This window comes from Dermacentor silvarum, chromosome 8 (assembly GCF_013339745.2).
Source record: "Dermacentor silvarum isolate Dsil-2018 chromosome 8, BIME_Dsil_1.4, whole genome shotgun sequence".
Classification (NCBI taxonomy): Eukaryota; Metazoa; Arthropoda; class Arachnida; order Ixodida; family Ixodidae; genus Dermacentor; species Dermacentor silvarum.
In genome coordinates this window covers 28,263,995-28,288,040 of record NC_051161.1, presented here as the reverse complement: position 1 = coordinate 28,288,040, position 24,046 = coordinate 28,263,995, and the positions used below count along the sequence as shown (strand labels likewise).

At 47.1% G+C, this 24,046-nt stretch overlaps 2 protein-coding genes across 3 annotated transcripts; both read left to right on the top strand.

Annotated features, from left to right (window-relative positions):
• Positions 1-535: 535 nt before the first annotated feature.
• Positions 536-1,444, top strand: LOC119462018 (uncharacterized). Its single transcript, XM_037723377.1, has one exon. It carries the CDS (start codon positions 536-538, stop codon positions 1,442-1,444), a length of 909 nt encoding a protein of 302 aa, XP_037579305.1.
• A 736-nt stretch (positions 1,445-2,180) lies between these two features.
• On the top strand, positions 2,181-22,771 carry LOC119460910 (uncharacterized). Of its 2 annotated transcripts, none has more exons than XM_049673249.1 (3): positions 2,181-2,306; positions 21,740-21,979; positions 22,282-22,771. In XM_049673249.1, exons 2-3 carry the CDS (start codon positions 21,746-21,748, stop codon positions 22,696-22,698), a joined length of 651 nt encoding a protein of 216 aa, XP_049529206.1. In that variant the 5' UTR covers positions 2,181-2,306; positions 21,740-21,745; the 3' UTR covers positions 22,699-22,771. The 2 variants fall into 2 exon arrangements, with proteins under 2 accessions (XP_049529206.1, XP_037577963.1); XM_037722035.2 differs by lacking the exon at positions 2,181-2,306 and adding an exon at positions 21,145-21,438.
• Positions 22,772-24,046: the final 1,275 nt, after the last annotated feature.

Genomic DNA, 24,046 nt, shown 5'->3' with positions numbered 1-24,046 from the left:
GCAGTTATACTCAAAAACAAGAAGAAAAAAAAGTTTTCCTCGTAATTGCTGCTTTGCTTGTATTGCGGCTCGCTGCGCATAACCCACGACAGAAGACCTACGCGTAGCAGGCTATAGCACTTCACTCAGGCCGACCTCTCCACCCTTCTGCTGTTTGAGTACCCCTCCCCCCCCTCTCTCCCTCTCTCTTTTTCTCTGGGAAAAAGAAAATCAGAATGGTTATAATAGACAAAAAGAGACGTTGAAGATTCGGTCATTATAAAAAAAAAAAGGAAAAAAGTAACTTCATTCCTTTCATTCTTTCCCGAAGTTTGTGTTTAGTAATAACTAAACCTGTTTTCTAATGCCATCGGACCCTTGGACGATTCACAAATCGCACTGGCCATCGTTAAAAGAAAACCAAGTCAAACCAAACTGAGAGTCAGAGTAGAAAGAGGAAGAAGAAGCGCCGTCCCGAAGCAGCGGGTTGTCGACCGCCGTCTTGAACCTGAGCGCAGCCCGAGGCTGCTCCGTGGCCCTCCACGAGAGCTGCGCCATGAACGAAGAGCTGCGCATCCGTTCGTCGGTGGAGTCCATCCGGCGCCACATGTCGGCCATCCACAGCCGCAAGGTGCGCGTCGTGCTCATCTCGGGGGTCCTCTGCATGTGCGTCGGCCTCGGCGCCCTCACCGTCATCGTCAAGAAGCCAGATGTCATCCAAGGGGCTCTCGCCTTCTTTGCAATCCCGCTGCAAGCCAACACCAGCAGTGAAGTCCTGGGCTCGCCGGACCCCGCCAAGGCTGTAGTCGACGGCGGCACGCCGATCTTAGCTTCGCCGACACCGACGACTTCGGACAACTCGTCTTCGTCCACGACGACGGTCAGCAAGACGTTGCACTCTCTACCTTCGAATGCCAGCACCACCGACTCGACGCTCGCGTCTTCTTCTGCGGGCACCGCAGCCACCGTAGTGCCTTCCGCCGAGACGACGTCGCCGGGCAACATTTCCGGGATACCGACTGCCACAGCCGGCGTAGAGACTTCGCAGGAGCTAAGCGCCCTGTCGTTTAACGCGACGGGAATGGCAGTGGCAGGCGCCGACAAACACGCTTCTCGAAAACCGACGCTGTCTGAACGTGCTTCCGCGGTCTTCGAGTCGTCGTCGCCCGTATCTCGAAAGGTATCGACGACGTCCAGCGTCACGTCCAGGACTGCGTATCTGGTCGTCGACAGAGGTGGTCCGAAAGAAAAGATGCAGCTCTGGCCCCGAGTGATGCGAGAGGTCGAGGCCCCGGTGCCGGAGAAAGACGAAGCGGCTGCCCCGCCTGCTTCTGAGACCAGCGGCGACGAGCCTGCAGGCGCATCCAAGCTGTGGTACTACATCAGCAGTTCCGGAGGCAACAGCACGTCCGATGACGCGGATGACGAAGTGTTCGGCGAAGGCGATGATGTGGAAAATCCGTAGAGTGCTGCCTCACAACTCGTAACGCCGTCTTTGTTCGCTTTAATTCTTTCTGCTTCTCTTCTTTCTTCCTTTTTTAGATTGTTTCTCGTCCTTGTGTTTTTTTTTTTCTCGTTTCACTTCATTGGACAAACTGACATAACTCACTCATTTTTTTTTTCTTTCTCCCTTTTCTCTTTTTTTATGTGTGCCCTTGTTCAGCCCCGTTTCTCATATATACATCAGCCTTACATGTGCACTTGTGTGAATCATAAACATCGCTTAAGTCTGTATGTGTAAAATGGTATGTGTAAGGGCGAGTCAACTATGGCATAGTGGTGATTTTTGTTATTTGTAACCGTGGTTTCTTCATGGTTCATGCTTTGCGGCGATTGTCAACGTCACAGTCATCGAATCAGTGCGAATTGAAAGGCCGAAATGAGCTAGTGGGCTGCTTGAGTGGCTGCTGCAACGAAGCATTCTGATGAATGCTTGTGTAACCCAAATTCGCCCACTCCTTGTTCGATAAACGCGTACCACGATGGACCGTGCTCATGGGAACAAAAGATACAGAACAGGTGCCCACACAAAAGGCTCTTCTGCGTATGCAGAATACCAGCCAACCAAAATAAAAAAGGAGCTAATCTTTTGCCGCAAAACAATTGTACATGTGTAAATCATGTAGACCCATAATTTACCTAGCAATACTTCTCCCCCAATTTTGGACTAAGTATTCTTCATTTTCTTCCCTAGATTCCATAGAACTTTATGACAGCGACTGATGGCTTGTTCTGATTAGCTATACGGTGACTGACAAAACGCTTCATGAACCACACTCGAACAAACTCTACCTGAAATGCTTATGGCAACCTTCTGGATCTACTAGGTGAGTAACAGCGTACATTCAAAGTCGCTGAAAGCTGTAAGTGGCTATTGCACCGCACTCCTCTTACCGATCATCTTCACTGGCAAAAGCGCCAAGTTTTGTAAGAACGCTTGCGCGCGCAGCTCATCGAAGTACATGAAAGAGTTCTGCGACGTTAAAAGATGCAGCTTGACGAAGGCACACGCTGATAAAGTCTATAAGCACGTTTATTAAGGCGAAAGCCTTATGTCCCGTCATTCAGTCGACCTTCAACGTCCGTGAGCGAAAACCATGTCGTCGACGCGAAATCGTACAGGCGAGTTACAGGCAGTTAGAGCGGACCAAAACGTGACTAGGCATGAGTGAACGCCTAGGCGAATTAAAACGGATGTTTAAGTGAATTAAGAAGGATGACAAAGCGAATTAAGAGGAATCAACGCGAATTAAGAGGAATCAAAGTGAATTAAAAGTAATCGAAGCGAATTAAGATGGATGACTAAGTGAATGAAGAGGAATTAAAGCGAATTAAGGAGATGTATCAGCGCATGAAGAGGGATGACTCGGCGAAGTAAGGTGATGACTAAGCGATATGCTAAAGTGGATGACTCTGCAAAAAATGCGCCATGTGTCTGTCTTTAATACATCTGCACTTGGGCTTTCGCCTTCAAGTCGTCTTAAGGATAACATAAGAGACAATGAGAATGTTTTATTGGATTATATCTACGAAGCGTAGCTTTTCAGTTCCTAAATATTCAGGAATATTTTAATGTAACATCATTATAGGCGGACTTCACCTATTTTGGAGGTATTCAACAGAATATTTATAGTCTGAGAAGATTTAAGATAAAAGTCATGCGCTATAGTCAGGATTAAGCATCATAACAATTGTTTGTGGACTGAAATTATAAAAATTCTGAGGAATAATTTTGTCAAAAATGTAATCCTTGGTATGAGCAACATTAGTGATAGAATAGCGTAGCAATATAACCCGCATATACAGCATGCCATGCAGCTTGGCATATAGCATACATATACCTAAATATATGCGGAGCCACACGGCGACGACGACGGCGAAAATTCGCTTGGAGTGGCCTTATATAATTGCTATCGCAATAAACTATGGGCCGATGCCGAAGGCCGTGCACGCTAACACAGCGTCTCAAAGCCCTAGCGGTTACCAGGGAGGAATGTGAGAAACATGAGGCACGGGCCAGACCTTTCAAAGAGCGAATTTGGCATACATGAGAGAAGCATGCGTGCGTTCTTGTCCTAATGGTCAGATGTTTGATCCCGCCATCGGGGCCACGCATTTCTTCATAGCATTATAGGCAAACTTCATCCACTTTAGAGGTACGTAACGGGAAGCTCGAGGCGTGTTGAGCGTGCGCTGAACACGCCTCGAGACAACTTGCGATTTCAGCGTACATGAAATCGCAAGTTTGTAAGAGATACGAGATATAAAAGCGTCACTCTGATGAATGAGAGTGCGCAAGGTCACCCGACACGCGGAGACGCCACGCAGCTGTCGAGACTAAAAAAAAAAAAATAGTTATGGGGTTTTGCGTGCCAAAACCACGATCTGATTATGAGGCACGCCGTAGGGGGGGACTCCGGAAATTTGGACCACCTGGGTTTCTTTAACGTGCACCTAAACCTAAGTACACGGGTGTTTTCGCATTTCGCCCCCATCGAAATGCGGCCGCCGTGGCCTGGATTCGATCCCGCGACCTCGTGCTCAGCAGCCCAACAGCATAGCCACTGAGCGACCATGGCGGGTACTACAAGACGTCGACGGCACCGGTTGACACATCATGTTATCGAAAGACATCCTTGCGCTGTATTGGACGCAGGAATGTGAGTGCGAGAGAACGAGGGTCGTCGGGCACAAATCATGCGTGACCGGGCTCGCGTTTACTGAAGTTAAAGTAAAACAACAACGATAATCGAACCTTACATATATAGAGCTTTAAATTCCTTCAGCGCAGCGTTTTGTCTAGTGCTCCCGACAGATACGCTCAATTGTACCATACTGTTCGCTATTAGGCACGCTAATTTTATATAGCTTGTTTGCGCGCATACTTCTGTTATCTGAACCCTTTTGTTATCCGTCCGGCGGGGCTTTGTGCCCGCCAACGGTTCCAGAATCAATACGAAAGACTTGCTATCGGCACGGAGTTCTGCAGTGGGACACGTTGTACGAAGCGCAACGTCGAAATTAGGCCAAGTTTGCGACAAGATAATGTTTTCAAGCTTGTCAAAAATTATACGGAGGGGGAGATAAGGATAACAATGAAAAGGAAAGAACCGCCAAGTTTCGTTAGAAGGCTAGCTGCGTTAGCGAGAATGATACAAATTCGAGCTGTGACACTGCAGGACGAGGGTTACGACGGAAACGTCCCGAGATTTATTAACTGATTACCCTGTGGAGTACAGCGTGGAACATATTGCGAGCATGCGCACCCTCACGGCGTGACGAATATTTTATTTGTCTTTTTATTTATTATACCCTCGGGGTCATGTGATATTAGAGAGGGGAGTGGTATCAAAGCAGTAAAACAAAACAAACAAACAAGTGCAGTGAGTCCTAGTAACGTAACGATTATCATGATTATACAATGTGATAACATATGGGATAACGATGATAACAAACCTTCACGAAAAGATTTGTTAGCATCGATGGCTACGAAACTTGAGGGAAAGGTGGTTGCATTCCTGAGATGTACAGAGAATGAAAGACTGAAAGAAACACTTTGTGTAACATGAATCAATGCCTACTTTACTACGGTGATCGATGCGGTTTGAAATGTACTGCGGCCGCAGTATGAGGTCGTCGTGAAGTACATATGGTATGACGGAAAACGTTATGAACAGCGATAGACGGGCGAATTTACGGCGGTTAGCTAGTGGAACAAGTGCAAGATTAGCTTTCATTAACGTTATGCTTGTGGTACGGTTATATAGTTAGAAACCTACACTCCGGAAGGAGGAAAGCGAGGGCCCAATACATAGAGAAAACATTCAGGTTCGATACCACGGCCCGTTTTACGGACGCCGCTATGTACGGAACGAAGAACAAGGGCGCAGTGGCAGTGGTCTGCGACCGCCGAGGCCACGTCACCTCCAGTGCATCGACCCGCCCCTACACGATCACGGAAGCGGAAGAGCTGGCCATCGCGTTAGCCATCCGCGAAGGCCAACACGCAAACAAATCACTGACGATCCTCACGGACTCCCAGCAGGCCTGCCGCAACTTCCTACAGGGAAGAATCGCAAGACCTGCGGCACAAGTCCTAGCCCAAATACCCAAGGAGGACACTGACGACAACACCATCCAAACCATCATTTGGATGCCGGGTCACGCTGCCATCACGGGTAACCTGTATGCCGACAGAGCAGCTCGAGAATTTGCACATAACCGAGCACTCATCACGCCGACTACAGATGACCCTGACCCAGTTGACCCCGAGTATTCAGCAATCCTGAACTACCACAGAGGGAGTCGCTTGCGATATCCCCCACCCCAGCGAATACTAAAGACGGAGGACGCCGCTGCCTGGCGTAAGCTCCAGACAGGCACTTACACGAACCTACACATATTACATCGCATGCACCCCACAGCCTACAAGGACGAATGCCCGTGGTGTGGGGCCACACCAACCCTATACCACATTACGTGGGAGTGCACGCTACACAACATAGAACACCATGACACGAACACCACGAGGGAGCAATGGGAGGCCACTGCTGTCCAGCTCGGCCCTCGACGACCAGCTCAAGCTGATCCAGAGAGCAGAGAAGATGGCAAGAGCCAGCGGAGCCCTGGACTAGGGGCCCCGACCATTAGCGATGCCCCATTGGGGCAAGACAAAACTATATTTGGATTAAAGTTTGTCTATCTATCTATGGTTAGAAAGAATGAAACGAGTAGAATTATGCTGTACTATAGTTCTCAAGCACAGTAATAAGGTTAATGTGACTAGGATCCCTTATTGCAGTTGCACATTCCAGTTTGGAGCGTATTAGAGTCTTGTAGATGAGTAGCTTGAAAGAGGATGGTGCTTTGGAAAAGTTACACAGTAAGTACCCGAGCATGCGATTAGCATTGTTAATGATGTACTCTACACGAATGGTCCAAGTTATATTGGTTGGTTGTGACGTGCACACCAAGAAATTTTATACGACGTGACGAAATCTAACGAACATTGTTAAGATGGTAACTGCTTAAATTATGATACGTTTTGGACACGCGCATTACTCTAAATGTGTTAATATTTAATTCCTTTAGCCACTTCCCTCACCAGTCAGCTATATTATTCAAATCAGGTTGAAGTGTTTTAGTATTGTCGGCGTTGACAATTCCCGGAAGATAATACAATCGTCTGCAAACAGATGTATGTTAGATGATATTGTAACGATAAGATTGCTAATATAGATAAGAAATAGTATGGGTCCCAGCACAGAGCCTTGTGGTACACCTGATTGAACTTCAATGAGTGGATAGTTATGACCGTTAGTGGTAACAAATTAGAAGCGGTTAGTAAGGAAATGTTCATTCCATTTCAGAAGGTTATAGGGTTGATATTTAGCAGGCTTGTTTTTCAAAGAAGTAGTTTATGGCATACGTACCTGATAAAATGCTTTACCAAAATACAAGAAACCACAGCGCAGGATGATTGATCTAGGATGCGATGAAACTGATAAATGAGATACACAAGTTGAGTTTCGCAGTAATATGATTTTAAAAAGAAATGTTGTGCCTTAGTGAAATATGAGTTGACTCTAGAAAGCTAGCAATATTTGTGAATATTGCATGTTCTAATATTTTGCAACAGGTGCTTGTAACGGATGTGGGTCGGTAATTAAGAGGTGAATTTCTGAGGCCGGATTTATACATCGGAACCATCTTCCCAATTTTCCATTCCTTTGGAAGCACATATGTTTTCAAGGATTGTTGAAAGATGTTTGTTAGTATATATCACGAACATAAAGACGCTAGTGCTTTTAAGGAACTTACTGTTAATGTTCGACCTCTCTGTCTTTCCTATTAATAAAATATATCTATCTACTTTTAATGCAGTCGTAACCAGAGGACGAACGATACGGTAAACTATTTATTTATTTATTTATTTATTTATTTATTTATTTATTTATTTATTTATTTATTTATTTATTTATTTATTTATTTATTTATTTAAAATACTTTGTAGGGTGGGTCTAGAGGGCACTAGGTAAGGGGGACGAACCAGGATATTAGAAGGAATCGAACTATGCAGGGCAAAACGGGAAATGGAAAGTATTGCACATGGCTAGGACTAAAAATGAACAAATTAATAAATAATTCCTGGTACTTCTATAATAACTGAATGTATTAGTAAGTATTCACAATGGTATGCAGTATTTATTTATTTATTTATTTATTTATTTATTTATTTATTTATTTATTTATTTATTTATTTATTTATTTATTTATTTATTTATTTATTTTGGTGGAGGGGAGTGGCGATGGGCTCAAATGTGTTGCTATCGTTATGAAAGGCGATAAAGGGAAAAGAAAAGTGCACCTTTACGTTTGGCTGACCATTACTGTTTCCCTACTTTTCTTGCTGTACGTCACTCTTGCTATTTTGCTTGCTGTTAGGTCTGCTTGCCTGCAACAGTCTGTGCAGATCTGCCATACCCTTCCTGGTGGTAAACGCTCTCATAATTCATCGTCTATGAAGCGTATAGCAGCATAGTATAACTGTCATAACATTGATCATCATTAATCAACTACAAACGTTTCGAGTCTATTGTAAGCATTGTTCCTACCAAGCTGGTCTGTAGTTTTATTACTCGGAGCCACTCTATACATGCTGAACCGGTCATGCATGCACATTCGGCGTGGGCAGTTTACAAATTTCGGACTGCTCAGTTCAGGCATACAGAGTCCAAATGAATAAAACGCTGTGTTGGTCGCCACTTACTGCTGCATACCACATCCCTGAATTCCACGCTTTCTGGCCAGGTTTTCAGCTTTGCCGCAAACCCTGCGCCCAGTAAACTCTTTTGTGCCAACACCCCTTTTTTTCTCGGTCGTCTTCTTTCCTTGCTTCCTTGCACTAATTAGTTGTTTAATGTGAGGCGGAGCTTACCCACTTTGCCGATCCCGAAGGCAGCGCAGCTTAACACACTGCTTCAATTCATACACAACACAGGCCTGGCAACACACATATAATACACATATACACATCAAGAATTATGCCTTAACGGCAAGTCTTTATCGCAAAAAAAAAAAAAAAAAAAAAAAACACGGCCTCTTAAAGAGCTAGCGATAACGAGGGAAGAATACTAACTCGGGGCGGCCTCACTACCTTTACTCAAATAAATTATCTCCCTCTGGTCACCGACTCGCCCAACTGTCTACATTGATGATATACCTCTCATAGGCATGCTGTCGCTTACTCTGACAACTAGCTGCAGCTAGATCCTGCCCGGATTTTTTCTTCTTTTTTTATTCGAATAAATGTGAATGTGGATGTTGTCATGTAGGCTCGAATACCCGGAGCATTTTCTTTCTTTCTTTTCTTTTCTTTTCTTTTTTTTTTTTTTTTTTTTGTAAAGCGCGGAAGCGTCTCTCTCTTTTATTCGAACTATAGGTCTGCCACAGCGCCCCACAGGCTTCCTTGAGCTTACGACACGGCTGCAAGTGCCCAGAAGGGTAATCTTGCAGCAAAGAGGAAATGCTTCCGATAACTGCCGATCACCACGTGATAAGCCATGCGTGCCAGAGTTTCTCGTTCGTCGATAAATTTTTTGAGTGCGGAAAGCACGCTGCAATAGAACAATTGACGCATGGGCGTTGGACGTTTAACGGCGCCTGTTTGCTGTCCGTCTGAAATCTCGTTCGAACTAACAAAAACTGACCGGACTTTCACAGTACCACGTGTAGTATTTCCGCAGTGTACTTGCAATGTCAGCAGGAGAAGGACAAGAAGGAAGCAGCTGGTCGTTCACCGGGACACGCCGCTGCGCGGCCGAACCTCGTTTCGGCGTGGCGTTTGATAATTGTATTTGCTATAACGCGTCGCGCGTGTCCTTGTTGAACTTTGCTTGCGTTTGATGAGGTTACCAAACATACAGCTGTTTGGGAGACTTACAGAAAAAAAAAAGACTTTACGGGAACACTCAAAGGACTGCGCAAAGAAGCAATAGGTGGCACGATTTCAACGACAAGGACGGCGACGATAACGACGACGGTGTCGGCATGCACGACAGCTCAGACGTCGCGAACCCGGGTCGCTATTCTGGGTGGAAACGGTGTTTTTCTTTTTTTTTTAAAAGACGGAAGCCTTAGATGGCTCTTGGGGCGAAAAACTGACCGTCCGGCATTATGGCATCAAAATGCTAGCGCATGCGCCAGTATTTATTTATTAATAAATAAAAAAAAACAGCCATTTACACATGCCGGAACGTGCACCGCGTTTGCCGACGCCATCACATGACTGCTGAGAGAGTATACCCCCCGTATTCATAAACGCTCCTCGACTTGAACTTGACTTGCCACCGCTTTGGGCAGCGCGTTCGAAACGCGTTGAAGGTAAGGCGGAGAGGCCACAGCGTCTTACACCAGCTTCTTACACGGGCCGTAACGCGCTAGCACAAACGCGTTAGAAACGCGCTAGAAACGCGGCCTTTCGTTAATGTTGGGTATTTATTGCCATCGTGGTGCGTGTGTCCATGTCCGCTTTGTGGCGTAGTGGGCTAACGCCGCGTGCTCGTAAGCGAAGGGTCCCTGGTTCGATTCCGCGCTACGGACACAACTTCGGAATTTTTTTTCTCATTTTTCTCAGACTGGTTACACACTACTACTACGACGACGGGGACGAACGGGTGCCGCTATAAGGAGCTTCGCCCCTAAAAAGAAAAGGAGAGAGCTCGGTTATCTCTGGTCGCGTTGAACGGATACCCTTCCAAGTGATCAGTGAGGCCACAAAAGTGTCTGCGAGTGGGTTGCCCGGTTTTATTCTTTGCCGAGCGATGTACACGTGTCTTATGACGTTTTGAGGGATATAAGTACGCCTGCGAGACTTGGAAATAAATCTGTTGTTGGAAGTTAGCGCTGTGTGTTTGTATAATGCGCCGTTCCGTGTCCCTCTCTTATCTGCCTGCGCTACAAGAAAGTAGAAGGCACCATATGTACACCCTCCCTCAAAAGGTTTCGGAACAGGGGTTGCGAGTAAAATCTAAATTTCGTCGCAGCCTATAGGCCCAGGTCCTTCAACCGAAAGGTAGGGTTGATACTTCTCCGTACAATCATCACGTTCCTGACTTATACGTTTCACACTCTGTGGTGAAGTCGCGAGACAATTTAACTGATTATCATTTTCTGTGTTCCGAAATATTCCGAGGGAGGCTGCGCAAGCCCATGTAGCTACCCTCGTCTATTGAAGTGTTAGACAAAATCATTCAGTGAACTTGCGTATGTGTCTTAATGGTCTTCGTAGACTTGCCACGACCGTTCTAACGTGCCATTAACCACGCAGAACCAGTGGCGATGTCTAGGCCACTGAAAAAGAGAACACGTAGAGAGAGAAACAAGCAAAGAGAAAGCAAGTTGAAACGAAGTAATTACGCATTCGAATGAGAATGTCAGAGTAATCTAATAAATGTCTCGTGAGCGCGCAGGCTTTCGCTTTCATCCCCTTTAGCGTATGCTAAATTCTCTTTAGCGTATGCTAAAGTGACTGTCGACTTTTTTTTTTTTTTGCGTCGAAGTAATCGAAGGAACTAAGAATGTTCTAAAAATGGATATTTTGACTCAGATACCAATATATACCAAGAAAACTAACTTCGAAAATCGAATCGAAAGCCGTTTATCTTTCTTCTTAATTCCACCAGTATAAAAATAAACGTGCAGGGGAAAGGTGACAAAAACTAAAGCTGATATACGTATAGCTTCCCTAATACGCGCAAAAATATACTTGGAGGTCCGTGAACAAGGCAGCTTGCAAATGAGCAGTCACAGTTAAGCGGTTGTTTGTTTGACGGGATTATACGTCCTTTCAAGCAACCCACAGGCTACGAGAAAATTGCATGAAAATGCATGAAAAGGTTACGGACCAACCGGTTACCAAAGGTTACGTAGTGAAAAGGTTACGGACCAACCACTCGGGGTTATTTAGCGTGCACTCAATTCCCGGTGCAGGAGCGTTCTGACCTTCCGCCTCCATCCGTATGCGGCCGCCGCGGATGGGAACCGAACCTGCGACCTCGATGCTCAGTATAGCAGAATGCCATAGACGCTGAATCCCCGCGGTATTCTCTCTCTATTTTCTTTATTGCATGAAAATGTCAGCAACGTAGGGCGAACACGTTACATTTACACACACACGTACACGCACAAAAAACACACTCCGCTAAAGAGTCCAATTAAACTTCATAAATTCGGGTGGGTGATGGCTGTCTTACAGCGGACGCATGTGATGCCGCCGATTGACCATGCGTATATGGGTCATTTTCTGTGGCATACAGGACCAGATTATTGCAGTAATCTCGAATTCTTCTCTCTCCTGTACGTGAAGAAATTCAGGAAATAAAGAATCCCGCATACTCAACCGTATAATCTGCATATTCCAAGAAATGGAATACTCAACCTCCTAGATCAGTTATACTTCGATTGGAAACAGAAGTGTGCGGTTCGTATTTGAGATTTTGATCGAACTCATCGCACGCCCACAGAAAGAAGGTAATGTTGACAAAGTGTACAGACGGCGTTGCGTAGTTGAGGAGCGCTAATCCTGACCGAATGTTGTGATAAACACACCAGTCTCGTGCACGAGGGAGTATAGCAGACACGTTCCCGCTACGATGTTAGCACATGCCCTTGCCGCTCAACCGCGCCGGAGGGCGGCACGCCGAGAGGAGAGCGTCCGATAACGCGCCTGACTGATAACGGCGCGCGTGCACCTCTCATGGCCGGCGCGAGCAGCACAGAAGAGGCGCGAACGCGATCGGAACGCGGCTCTCTGACTGGAACGGATGAATAGATAAATAGTGTTTTCAAAACATAGTGCGTCCACTTTTCTACGTATATAACGGGCCTCGTATACAGGGTGTCCCAACTATCATGCACCAAGATGCCTCGAGCGGCCAGTCGCGCGGCAATATTGCGTGCATTCGCGGGCTTCTTTCAGGCTGGGAAAACCACTCTCATGTAGCACGCATCGAGCAACAGAAAGCTGTATCGGGAGGTTCTCATGTTGCTCTACAATTTTCTCATTGACAGCTTTCATCTAATTACAATATTTGTGAAGTTGAATAATTAATTAAGACTAATTATGTAATTAGGCAGAATGAAAAAAAAATAATATGAGTATCTCCAAGCGACGACAAACAACAGTATACCTTGGTTCTGTCCATTTACGTGGCATTCGCAGATTTTTAAATTTGGTGCATGATAGTTGGGACACGCTGTATACAGTATACTATACGTACGTTGGAAGAAGGACTGCAACGGAAAAGGGGGCTCCGCCGCCACGATCGCCTGGTACGCCTGTTTCCATTCAGGTGAACTCCAGGGAACGGAGAGCTGTCAATGTTTGTGGCACAAAGGGTAAGCGGAAGAAAACAATAACGGACAGAAAAAAGTCACCTCTCAACTAATTTAAGCGCGCTTTTTTCACGAAATAAATTTTGTTGCCAGTTGGCGCTCTTTCTGTCCACGTCTCTTAACCTTTCCCGCCACAGACATTGACAGCTATGCACCAACCATGCTGCCCGACATCCTCTGCTGAACGGAGATCTCCTGATCGTTTGGCATCGGCCTGGCTCTGCGGCGACTGAACTGTCGTGGCGTTCTGTGCAAAAGGTCGCGGGTTCAGTTCCCGCACCCCAGTGACCTCGTTCTAATCGAGGCGCAACGCAAGAACTGCCGTGCGATGATCTTTAGACGCCCGGTGAAGAGGCTGAGCTGTGTATAGTCAGCACGAATCCGCAACTTTGCGCCTCTCCGTTGCGGTAATGCCAGCACGCTATCACACATTTGTTGCCACCACAACTGGGAGGCAATTAATGCACGCTGAAGAGCTCGCATTCGGAACACACCAAAAAGCCGGCAGATCCCACGCTCTGTGATGTTATGCGAATGAGTTTGCGGGGAGCCTACCAAGTTAACGAAATGACCATGAGAGCCCCAAGACGTAGGCGGCTGTTTCATGACCTACATGACACGCATGTCATGTCACTCATGTCATGACATATCATTTATGTTCGTCATACACTCTTGCCATGCTATGCCAATTTTGGTACATACTAAGTTAACGAAACGACCATGAGAGCACCAAGACATAGATAGATAGATAGATAGATAGATAGATAGATAGATAGATAGATAGATAGATAGATAGATAGATAGATAGATAGATAGATACTGTCAAAGTGGCAAATGTTCGCCAAGAAATGCTTCGCATTTAAAAGCTCGAGACAATACATGCGCGGTCCGACATAATGGATTCAAAAATTAAAAATTAGATTATGGGGTTTTACGTGCCAAAACCACTTTCTGATTATGAGGCACGCCGTAGTGGGGGACTCCGGAAATTTTGACCACCTGGGGTTCTTTAACGTGCACCTAAATCTAAGTACACGGGTGTTTTCGCATTTCACCCCCATCGAAATGCGGCCGCCGTGGCCGGGATTCGATCCCGCGACCTCGTGCTCAGCAGCCCAACACCATAGCCACTGAGCAACCACGGCGGGTGACATAATGGATTCACTGACGTGCGCAGTAATCATGCGCGTGAGTCCTGACAAGGCATGCAATGAGACAACAGCGTGCGATAACTGTGATGAGGCATCGACGCGTAAACAGTTGAGCCACATGCTGAAACAGCGTGATAAATAGAGCGCTTGCCGAACTCGGGTCACAGTGTGGGCGCCCAAGACATTGCAGAAATAGTTATCGCCTCGACGGCGGCCCTCGATGGTGATCAGTGATTGTGTTCGCAGAGACGCTGTCAGCTAGCTGTCCTGTACAAGGACGTCGTAATCTCGGATGGGGTCATTACATTCCCTAAGACCAAGATATTTTTCTAGCGTAAAGATTGAAATGTTCATGAACTGGAACCACCATATAGAAAAAAAAAAAAAAAGAGAGAAACTGTGCTGTCTGCGTAAATATATGGAGAGACTTGACGTCGAGCTATAGTTGCTAACAGCTTGAATATTTTGCGTTGCAAGGTCTTTTACGAAGACAACTCACAGAGTAAAGGAACAGTATACGTGCAAGTGCTTGTGCGGTTCCTTTACTGTGCGAGTTTTGTATTCGTGTAAGTTCTTGTCGCGCGGATTTTTCAGGCTGCGCGAGTACGCTGAAACTCCACTTTATTAGCGAAGGCGATGTTTTATCTAGACTCGTTATTATTTTCCTGTTTTAGGTACGTTGTTCTGAAATGGTTAGCTTTTCGACTTATATATAAAATGTGTACAATGACAATTATACAGCGATGAAAACCGCTTTGTTTAAGGTTGACTCAAATTATTAACTGCGCGCACAACCAAACAATTTTTGGTCCATCCTCCGTTGTGGGCATGTGCCGTGTTCTTAACTATCATTACCATCATCATCAAAGGCATATTATAATAGAGCACTGGGAGAGGTGGGCCGTACTCAGAGCCGTTAAGGAGCTCTGTGTCCTTGCCCAAAGCCAAGAGTGACTCAGTGCGACCCTATAAAGGTTTTGAAAGTGAACCAACACAAGCTTAGTTTCGACAGCGAAAACGATATTTTTTTCCTCTTCATTTACCTTAATGGCTCTTTACGTGCTTTACATAAAGGCGGGGGGGGGGGGGGGGGGCAATGCATACTCAGACAGTACACTAAATAATATTCACAGGTTAACAAGATGTGTGGGTAACAAGCAGGTCAGTACGGGCAGACAGTGAATGGTGAAAGCTTCAAATAAAAGAACAAAACGAAGCAAGAAGGTAACAAGGAAACATTTGACAACATAAACAGCGCATTTGCAGGTATGAAGGGGATAAATGGTGGCTATATAGACAGCCCACGTCAAAAAGACGGCACACACAAAAACATTTCGTATAACAAAGAACAATTTTAACAGATAGAAAAGTGGAGGGTGTTTACACATATGGTAATGTAAATACACACGCACGCACACACCCACCCAAGAAAAATAAAGAGATCAAGGTAACAACGACTATAATATTCTCATTAGTAAACAAAATGCGTTTTCTTTTTCATTCGTGTAATGTGGAACCAAGACTAATTCTTATTTTAATCGCCTCGCACTAAAGAATGTCTTGTTACCATCCAGTGTTTTCGAATTGCAAACAGTCAGTGTGTGAGTCATGTGAAGAGTGTTTTTACTCAGATAGCAACGGAGACAATGTCCGAAGGGACATGCGTAAAATGATTACGTAGTTATCGGCATCTAATCGGTGCGTTGTTTATGCACGCCATTTCCCGTGGATTAATAAAAATAGAAATAACAAAGGCCGGCAGTCTGTGTTTGTTCGCAGTATATAGTAACGGCAGTATAGTTGCGAGGGTCTAGCGGCGAGTGGGGAGCAGCTACGTCCTTATCTCGTAATGATGTTGCAGATGGCGTCAGTTGTTTCAATCATCACTCATCTGCTTTTCACGTGTTCTTCACTCGTAATGATGTCCAGATATATGACAGTTATGGCGCATATGTAAAAAAGGAATGTTGTTTTAGCTCTAAAGAACTTTGTTCTTGCGGTTTTTCTTTTTTTTGTACATCTATACCCCTCGCAAAGCCTAAAATTATGAGCAATGAAACAAGGATAATGAGGTGCGCGACCGATCGCAGCTTTTCTCGTGACTAATACAAAATTTCTAAGCGCCGATTTGGGCAGCGTAATCGGCCGTAATTTACGCGGCGCGAGCTTCGCACGATTTTAAGTAATAATCCCACGATTCATTGCACTGCTGATAGAGGACACGACACAATCTTTCATTGGCATCGTTGGTGACAAGCGGGCTGATGACGCTGCCTGGTGTGCCCACGACGGAGCGCCGACACTCCTTATGCCATTACCAAGAGTGGACACTCCAAGAGAGCTTGACCATCTCGCGCATAACTTCGCGTTGAGTCATTGGAATACTCCGCAGAATTCCAAGTGTCATAACAGCCTCGATTCGTCCTTACAATTGCAGTTACCAACAAATCGCTCACGATATGACGCAATACGGCTGCCACTGTTACTGGCTGTGTGTCGGAGTATAGGCTTGAATAGAATTCATACAGCTATTACCCTGAAACATGAGCCCGTTATACTCAGTACGAAAGGGGTTACGTGCAACATTACGCTTGCACGCAAATCACCCACCGCGCTCGCACAATTACCACATATACGCACAAACATACACGCATATACATGCACATATACATGCGCATATACATACATGCATATACATGCACAAACATATATGCACAAGCATACGCTCGATCCCAAATCACGCCCACGTCATTGCCCCGCATCAATGTTTGACTAGGATGCTATACGTTATTATAGCTAATACTATAAAAATTAAGCGTTTTAGCACCCGAGAACTCATGTATTGGCCACTGTTGGTTATTCTTAAAAATATCAGGCGGACGATGAAACGCTCCGAAATCGTTTCGAGGCTGTTGGCAAGAAAATCGTGTCGAACCATCGGGAAAAGGTGTTGTTCTTTTGTGACGGGATGCTATTCCGGAAACACAAATTACCTTGTCAGAAGGAACTGGAGCAACTCGTGGTGCCACAACAACTGCAAGAAATAGTGGTGAAATTAGCAAATGAAGGCATCCTAGCCAGTCACCAGGGCATCACGAAAACAGTAAGCAGGGTAACCGGAGACTTCTACTGGCCCGGTGTCCAGTCCGACACAAAGCGGTTCGTGAAGTCTTGTGACGTATGCCAACGGACGGTTCCTCGTCACCTGGTGGGACGCGCTCCCTTGGGCACCATGCCTATCACCGACATACCCTTCAAGAGAGTTGGTATTGACATCATCGGTCCATTGTCCCCAACCTCTGACAAAGGGAATCGCTATATACTGACTATGGTAGATTTTGCAACGCGATACCCCGACGCAGTTGCACTACCCACAATTGAATCGAGAAGGTTGCAGAGGGCCTCCTAGAAATGTTCTCCCGCAGTTGGCATACCAAGGGAGATCATCAGTGATCGCGGCTCTTCTTTCATGTCGACAGTCATGAAAGAATTTAGTCGACTACTGTCGTTGAAGCAACTGCCTACAACGCCCTACCATCCGATGGCTAATGGTCTGGTCGAGCGCTTTAATGGCACATTAAAACGCATGATATGGCGCATGTGTCAAGAGCGTCCAAAAAGCTGGGACCGTTACCTTGGGCCATTACTGTTCGCCTATAGAGAGCTTCCGCAAAGTAGCACTGGGTTCTCTCCGTTTGAGCTACTATATGGCCGACATGTTCGAGGGCCCATGGCTGTTCTTAAGGAACTGTGGACAAACGCTCGCCTGGACGAAGAGACAAAGACGACATATACCTACATGATGGAGCTTCGGCGACGTCTGGAACGCACATTTACACTTGTACACGAAGAACTAGAGAAGGCGGGAAAGCTGCAGAAAGGCTATTATGACAAGAAGGCCAGGAAGCGAGAACTCTTTCCAGGTGATCGCGTGTTAGTCTTATTACCAGCCGATAAAAGCAAACTGGTGCTCTCTTGGAAGGCCTGTTTCCAGTTGTCGAGAAACGTAGTGAACTCGATTACCTTGTGAAGCTTGGAAATAAGGTCACGCTCTTTCATATAAATATGTTAAAGAAATATGAAGAGCGCAAACCACTAAGCCAACAAATGATTGCAGGCACTATCACCGCTCGGCCGACTCATCGCGCGACAAACCAGGATTCTCCCAGTGACGTACCACATGTAACACCAGGAAAGACGCAGCCTGCGCTGAAATCCACAAACTTGCACAAGCCATTTGTTTTACGCACAGATGTGTTTTCAAGAAGTTTAGGGGCAGGACTGCTCCAGGAACATCAAGGTCGTCTGCACCGAGTGTCTTATACAAACAGGAATTTAAGCCGGTGTGGACAATGTCGGCGCAGACTATAGTCGCGCGGAATTTACTGAACAGTTGTGATGTATTGCCGTTGTACACACACGGCTTTATTCTTTTTAAATGATCGTGGTGTGATGATTTGTCCCGTGTAATATGTTAGTTTGTGTTGGAACTTGTGTCTCACGTCCAGGAACTGTTAGATATGTGTGTACAACGTACTGAAGTTGGGGGAACTCTCTTGAAGGGTATGTCGATGATAGGCATGGTGCCCAAGGGAGCGCGTGACGGTGACGAGGAACCGTCCGTTGGCATACGTCACAAGACTTCACGAACCGCTTTGTGTCGGACTGGACACCGGACCAGTAGAAGTATCCGGTGTCCTTCCTTCCGCATTGGAATGGCTGACAGCCTTGCTTGCGACAACTGCGGCTGCGAGGAAACAATCAAGCACCTCCTCTGTGACTGTTCCCGCTGCAATTTGGCAAGAAAAGTGCCCTCAAACAAACCGTGCTTTCATTCATGCATGAAAAGCACAGAGAACGCACCCACGTTTACACGGCCAGCCATGCAACTTTACCGTCGAACTTCACGCCTGCAGCACGACCACCTCTACCACTGTGGTGCTTGCATCCAATCCTAGCCCTTCTTGTAATTCCCGATATCAAAAAGAAAACGGAGATGTCGTCATTCGCCCTCAAACAAACCGTGCTTTCATTCATGCATGAAAAGCACAGAGAACGCACCCACGTTTACACGGACGGTTCTGTCTCCTCCAAAAGTTCAGCTGGAGCAGTGGTAATTCCCGTGAAATCTGTCACCATCCAATTCAAGACGTCTCACATTACATCATCGACGGCTGCTGAACTCGCAGCTATCCGTGCTGCTTTGAAATTTATTGGTACCAAATCATCACAGTCATGGTCCATCTTTTGTGACTCGAAGGCAGCTCTCCAGTGCCTGCTGTCCCCTGTCAACCACGGACCTAACGCACAATTAGTCGCAGACATCCGACTACTTCACCATCACGCAACCGACAAGGGGCACAACATCATCTACCAGTGGATACCGGGTCACTGCGGAATTTCGGGAAATCACAGTGCGGATGACGCTGCCCGATCGGCCCACGATGGTGCCCCTATTGCATCGATACCACTGTCGAGAACAGACGCAGCCACAAAACTTCGTTCCCTCGCACGCGAGCTTACGCAGACTCTGTGGAACACCAGTGACTTCAGCAACGCACGCCTCCACAGATTGGATCCACGTCTGCAACTCCGTCTTCCACCAGGGTTACCACGAGCGGAAGCAACACTTCTGTGCCGCCTGTGGCTCGGCGTGGCATCCATGAACGCCTATTCATTCCGCATTGGAACGGCTGACAGCCCTGCTTGCGACAACTGTGGCTGCGAGGAGACAATCAAGCACCTCCTCTGTGACTCTCCCCGCTACAATGTGGCAAGAAAAGTGCTCGCGACTGCGCTTGAAAAACTGGACAATCGCCCCCTCACAGAGGAAAAAAGTTTTAGGACACTGGTCTAGACGGGCTTCGGCACTCAAGGCCTTAAGGGCTCTGCTGAAGTTCTTAAGGGCTTGTGAATTGTGCGACCGGCTTTGAACGTTGTAGCGCGTAGGGTCGCGTTATTGCGCGAATTTTCTTACTTCAATTTTTTTTCTTCTATCACCTTTTATTCCCTTTACCCCTTTCCCCAGTACAGGGTAGCAAGCCGGTATTTACACTGGCTAACCTGCTTGCCATATATTTTACACCCTCCTTCTCTCATCATCGTCACCCATCATGCGCCTCTTTCTTCCCTCTTTCTTTCCCCCTTCCCCTTCCCCCAACGCAGAGTAGCTGGCTAGAGGAATTTACCTCAGGCCGACCTCTCTGCATTTCGCATCATTAAACTTATCTCTCTCTCTCTCCTTGTTTTTCTTTTTCTTTCTTTCTTTCTCTCTCTCTCTCTCTTGTAAAGCTTGTAAACTTCAAAGGTACTAAAAGAGGTGGAATGGCGAAACCTTCGTCTTGGAAGGATCTTGAAGCGAAAGCTTGAGCATGCGCACAAAAAAGTGAGGTAACAGAAAACAGCCAGGTCAGTGCTTCGCTCACAAACATTTTATTTGACACACAGATCTTGCAACAATCTTGCCACACATTCAACCACACTAACGCATTCCATCACACTGTGTCTTTTTTCTGGCGTTTTACGTACCAAAGCCGTCCCACTGTGTAACCACATCGAATGAATGTACGCGATTGCGCGCATTTGAGAGCACAGCCCCTGGAATGAATCGGGAAAGAACGGATATATAGGATGCGAATTTCATCTACTGTATAGGCGTTATTACGGAAGCACACAATTGTCATAGTACCATACCTGGAATAAATTAATTGCGGACTGCGAAAGCTGGTATAGATGACAGCAGAAAGTAAAGAGAGGAATGTGTTAGTCTGTGCCTGACTAACTTCAATGCTATATCTATCCTCGTGATGGCCCATTTGGAACGTAAGCGCAATTGCATTCCACAAGAAAGAGTTTCTGTTGGGCGGCTTAAAACGCGTGAATCTCAGACAGCGAAGCATACGTCAGATCAAGCTAAGCTTCACATATATGTCAGTGTTTCAACGCAACACACATATATATTTTTTTTTCAGCGTACACTGAAAATTACCGCGCCATGTAAATTCTTGTTGCAAGTATACATCTATACTTTTGTCTACGAGGCGTACAGTCGCCAGCCATTTCGGTCGGCCCAATTACAATGGTCGCTTCGGGTCAAGTTGACTGTGTCATTCCGAGCCGATAGGCGTGCCAGATAATGCGCGGCATCGGCGTCCCTCGCCGCCGTCACAGCGCCGATAGCGGCCGGCCGCCGATCGGGGGCGGTGCTGAAGTACGCGGACGGACGCATGTGCGAAACAGTGGCGCTCAGCCGGCCGCAGGAGAGCCTATAAAACAACCCCGCCCTTTCCACGGAGCTGTCAGAGTGCTCGTGAACTGCGTCTCGCTTCCACGGAAGAGCACTTCCGCGAGATCCCAGCCCGTATTGCTTCCTGCAGCCGCTGTTTTCTGCAAGTGGGATACGCATAGACGAAAGGTGAGCGAAATGTGTGTTAATACGTTTGACGAATACGATTAGGGAAATTTCGTTCTTCCGACGATGAAGTGGGAGAATTGAAGAACATTGAAGCCGTGTGACTTGCTGCGAAACACCCTCCGCATAGCATTATCTCGCTAGCATTCTGAAGAACTTGCGTACACTTTCCGCATTAGCTTATTGTAAGCAGGGTATCGTTGTCATACGTGCCAGGGAACCGCGCTTTTGTTGTGTACTACGTCTGTCATTTCCCTCAGCGCTCCTATCGTACTCGGAGTGACAGTTGCTCTAATTGCTTCAGGCAGCAATGGCGACGGAAGCTTCTACTGGGCCTGAGGCGGTCGTGGAGTCTCCTCCGGTCACCGAAAACCACGTGGAATCTGAAGTGAAGCCGGCGGTTGTGGAGCAGCACGCCTCCCCGGAAGCTGAGGAGCCAGCTGCCAAGCCTGCAGAGACTGTGCAGGACGCACCCAGTCCTTCCGAGCCCGCGAAGGATTCGGAATCTTCTGCCAAGACTGAATCGCAGGAGGAAGACCAACAGGTTGGTGACCAGATTGTCTTCATGTCGTCAACTGCAATGACGTGTCGGGGCAGTTCCTTCTGGACCGCGTTCTATAGCATGGTGTCCCGTTTTGTTTTTCGGTGCTTTCTTCGTTGTCACATCACATTCTGCCACTTTTCTTCTAATCCGATGGCTCACCATCAGTAAGACTCGGCAGCTAGTTAGCGCAAGATGTCTGTACGCGCTTTACTCTTGACTATTATCCAGCACCCTAGCTCTGAGACCGCCTTCACATCTCGTTCCGCAATTAAGACAGCGTCGCGCAATGTTCTCACTTCCAGAGTGACAAGCCGGAGAGCCAGCAGGCACTACTCGCCGCGCCAGAACCTCCCAAGGCGGACGCTCCCGTCAGCGAACCTTCACCTGCTGCGGATACAGCAGCACCTGCCGCTGAAGTGAAAGCTCCCACCACGGAACCCGCAGACACGAGCAAGTCCGAAGCCAGCGCCAAGGCTGAGGACGTGAAGGCGGACGCCGCCGTTGACGTGGTCGCCGACGAGCTGAAGGACCTTGCCGTCAAGGACGACACCGAGCCGAAGAAGGCCGACGAGCCCAAGCCATCCGAGTCCGACGACAAGCCTGCATCTTCGGAGGCCCCAGCGGAAGGCGACGCTTCGTCAAAGGCGCCTGAAGCAGACAAGCCCGCCGCCGAAGGCGAAGAAAAGGGAAAGAAGCAGCGGCGTTGCGTCATAGTTTAGCTTAATATAGGTTCGCTATTCACTATTTATATGAACATCCTTTTTTACAAAGTGTTCTTTAATAAATCTTTTTTACACACCGCCGCAACTGCCCTGCTCGCTTATCCCGTTATTTATTGCATATGCGCGCTATTTAAATTCTTTCTTCCTGCCCGCAGAGGTTGCGTCAGCGGTCATATCAGTAGCGCACTCAGGATCTCTGCCAGATGAGGGAGGGGGGGGGGGGGGGGCAAGTACTTCGCATAATGTGCAATTTCCTTGCTTTGACCCAGTGGCGCACCGAGAGAGAGAGAGAGAGAGAGAGAGAGAGAGAGAGGGGAGGGGCGGGGGCGTCGGTGCGCCACTGGGTTAATGTTGCTGCCTTTCCTCTAAAGATGTTGCCTAAGTGGCTTATCGAACTTGCTGTTCGTTCACCACTTGCACACTGGTACGTCGCTGCACCGTTAAGCACTTTCGCTCGTGTGGTTTGTCCGCTTTCCATGACAACCGGAAGATTGACCTGTCGCTTCATTCTAGCCACCATCGCATACGTACCTTTATGTAAATAACTGTTTTTTATTTTAAGGCTACCGCGATGCCGTTAACGCCCAGCGACTCTGACCTGCATCACTTGGCTGAAATGTTTAGACGACACACCGTCCGCGACGGCAACAGTTCGCGCGCAGACGTACTACATGTATCAACGTGGCCTAATATACACATCCTGTCTCGAGTACGTCAACGTACGTGATGCGCGGGCGCCAAATACACTCGAGTTCTCCTGCCTTCTATCTTCAGCGAGCGGCGTGCAAATGCATTTCTTACGTTCACTAATCTTGTTGTTCTCGTCTTTGCCATTGTTCGAGACGCAAGAGGGGTGTATAATACCCCCCCCTCTGGTTCGCTATCGTACACTGCCTGGTTCGATAATCGATTCGGCTGCCTTTAGCGGGGGGCGACGTCTGCCCTAGGACGATAGCTAGGTGCCGACTGGCACGTAAGTTTGCAGGCAGTGCTCGCAACTTCCTCGGTCTCGTGTATATACGGAGGATCTCGCGATAAGCGGGGTCGAATCGGATAACTGCTGTCGCGTACTTAGATCACGCAATTTCCTCTGTAACGATGTCGAGTTAATCCGGCGTGTTTTTATATATACGTGCATTACTTGAGTGCTAGACGACTCGGAAGTCTATATGTCGCCTCGTATGATTCACAAGACACCCCCTTCCTGGGGGGGGGGGGGGGGGGGTTAGAGGGGGTGAAAGCGATGAACCTCTCCGATAGTTTGGAACAGTATATGAAGCTAGGTGATTTTGATGCAGGACCGTGCAGCGGTAGGACTGCGCGAAGGTGAAGATTTCGGTACTCT

Excerpts from the sequence above, each read along its gene's own strand:
- LOC119460910 (XM_037722035.2), top strand. The coding sequence starts at position 21,160 with ATGCGCGGCATCGGCGTCCCTCGCCGCCGTCACAGCGCCGATAGCGGC. Across the intron at positions 21,439-21,739 it reads GGGATACGCATAGACGAAAG|GCAGCAATGGCGACGGAAGC; the intron begins GTGAGCGAAATG and ends TAATTGCTTCAG. Across the intron at positions 21,980-22,281 it reads CGCAGGAGGAAGACCAACAG|AGTGACAAGCCGGAGAGCCA; the intron begins GTTGGTGACCAG and ends TCTCACTTCCAG.
- LOC119462018 (XM_037723377.1), top strand. The coding sequence starts at position 536 with ATGAACGAAGAGCTGCGCATCCGTTCGTCGGTGGAGTCCATCCGGCGC.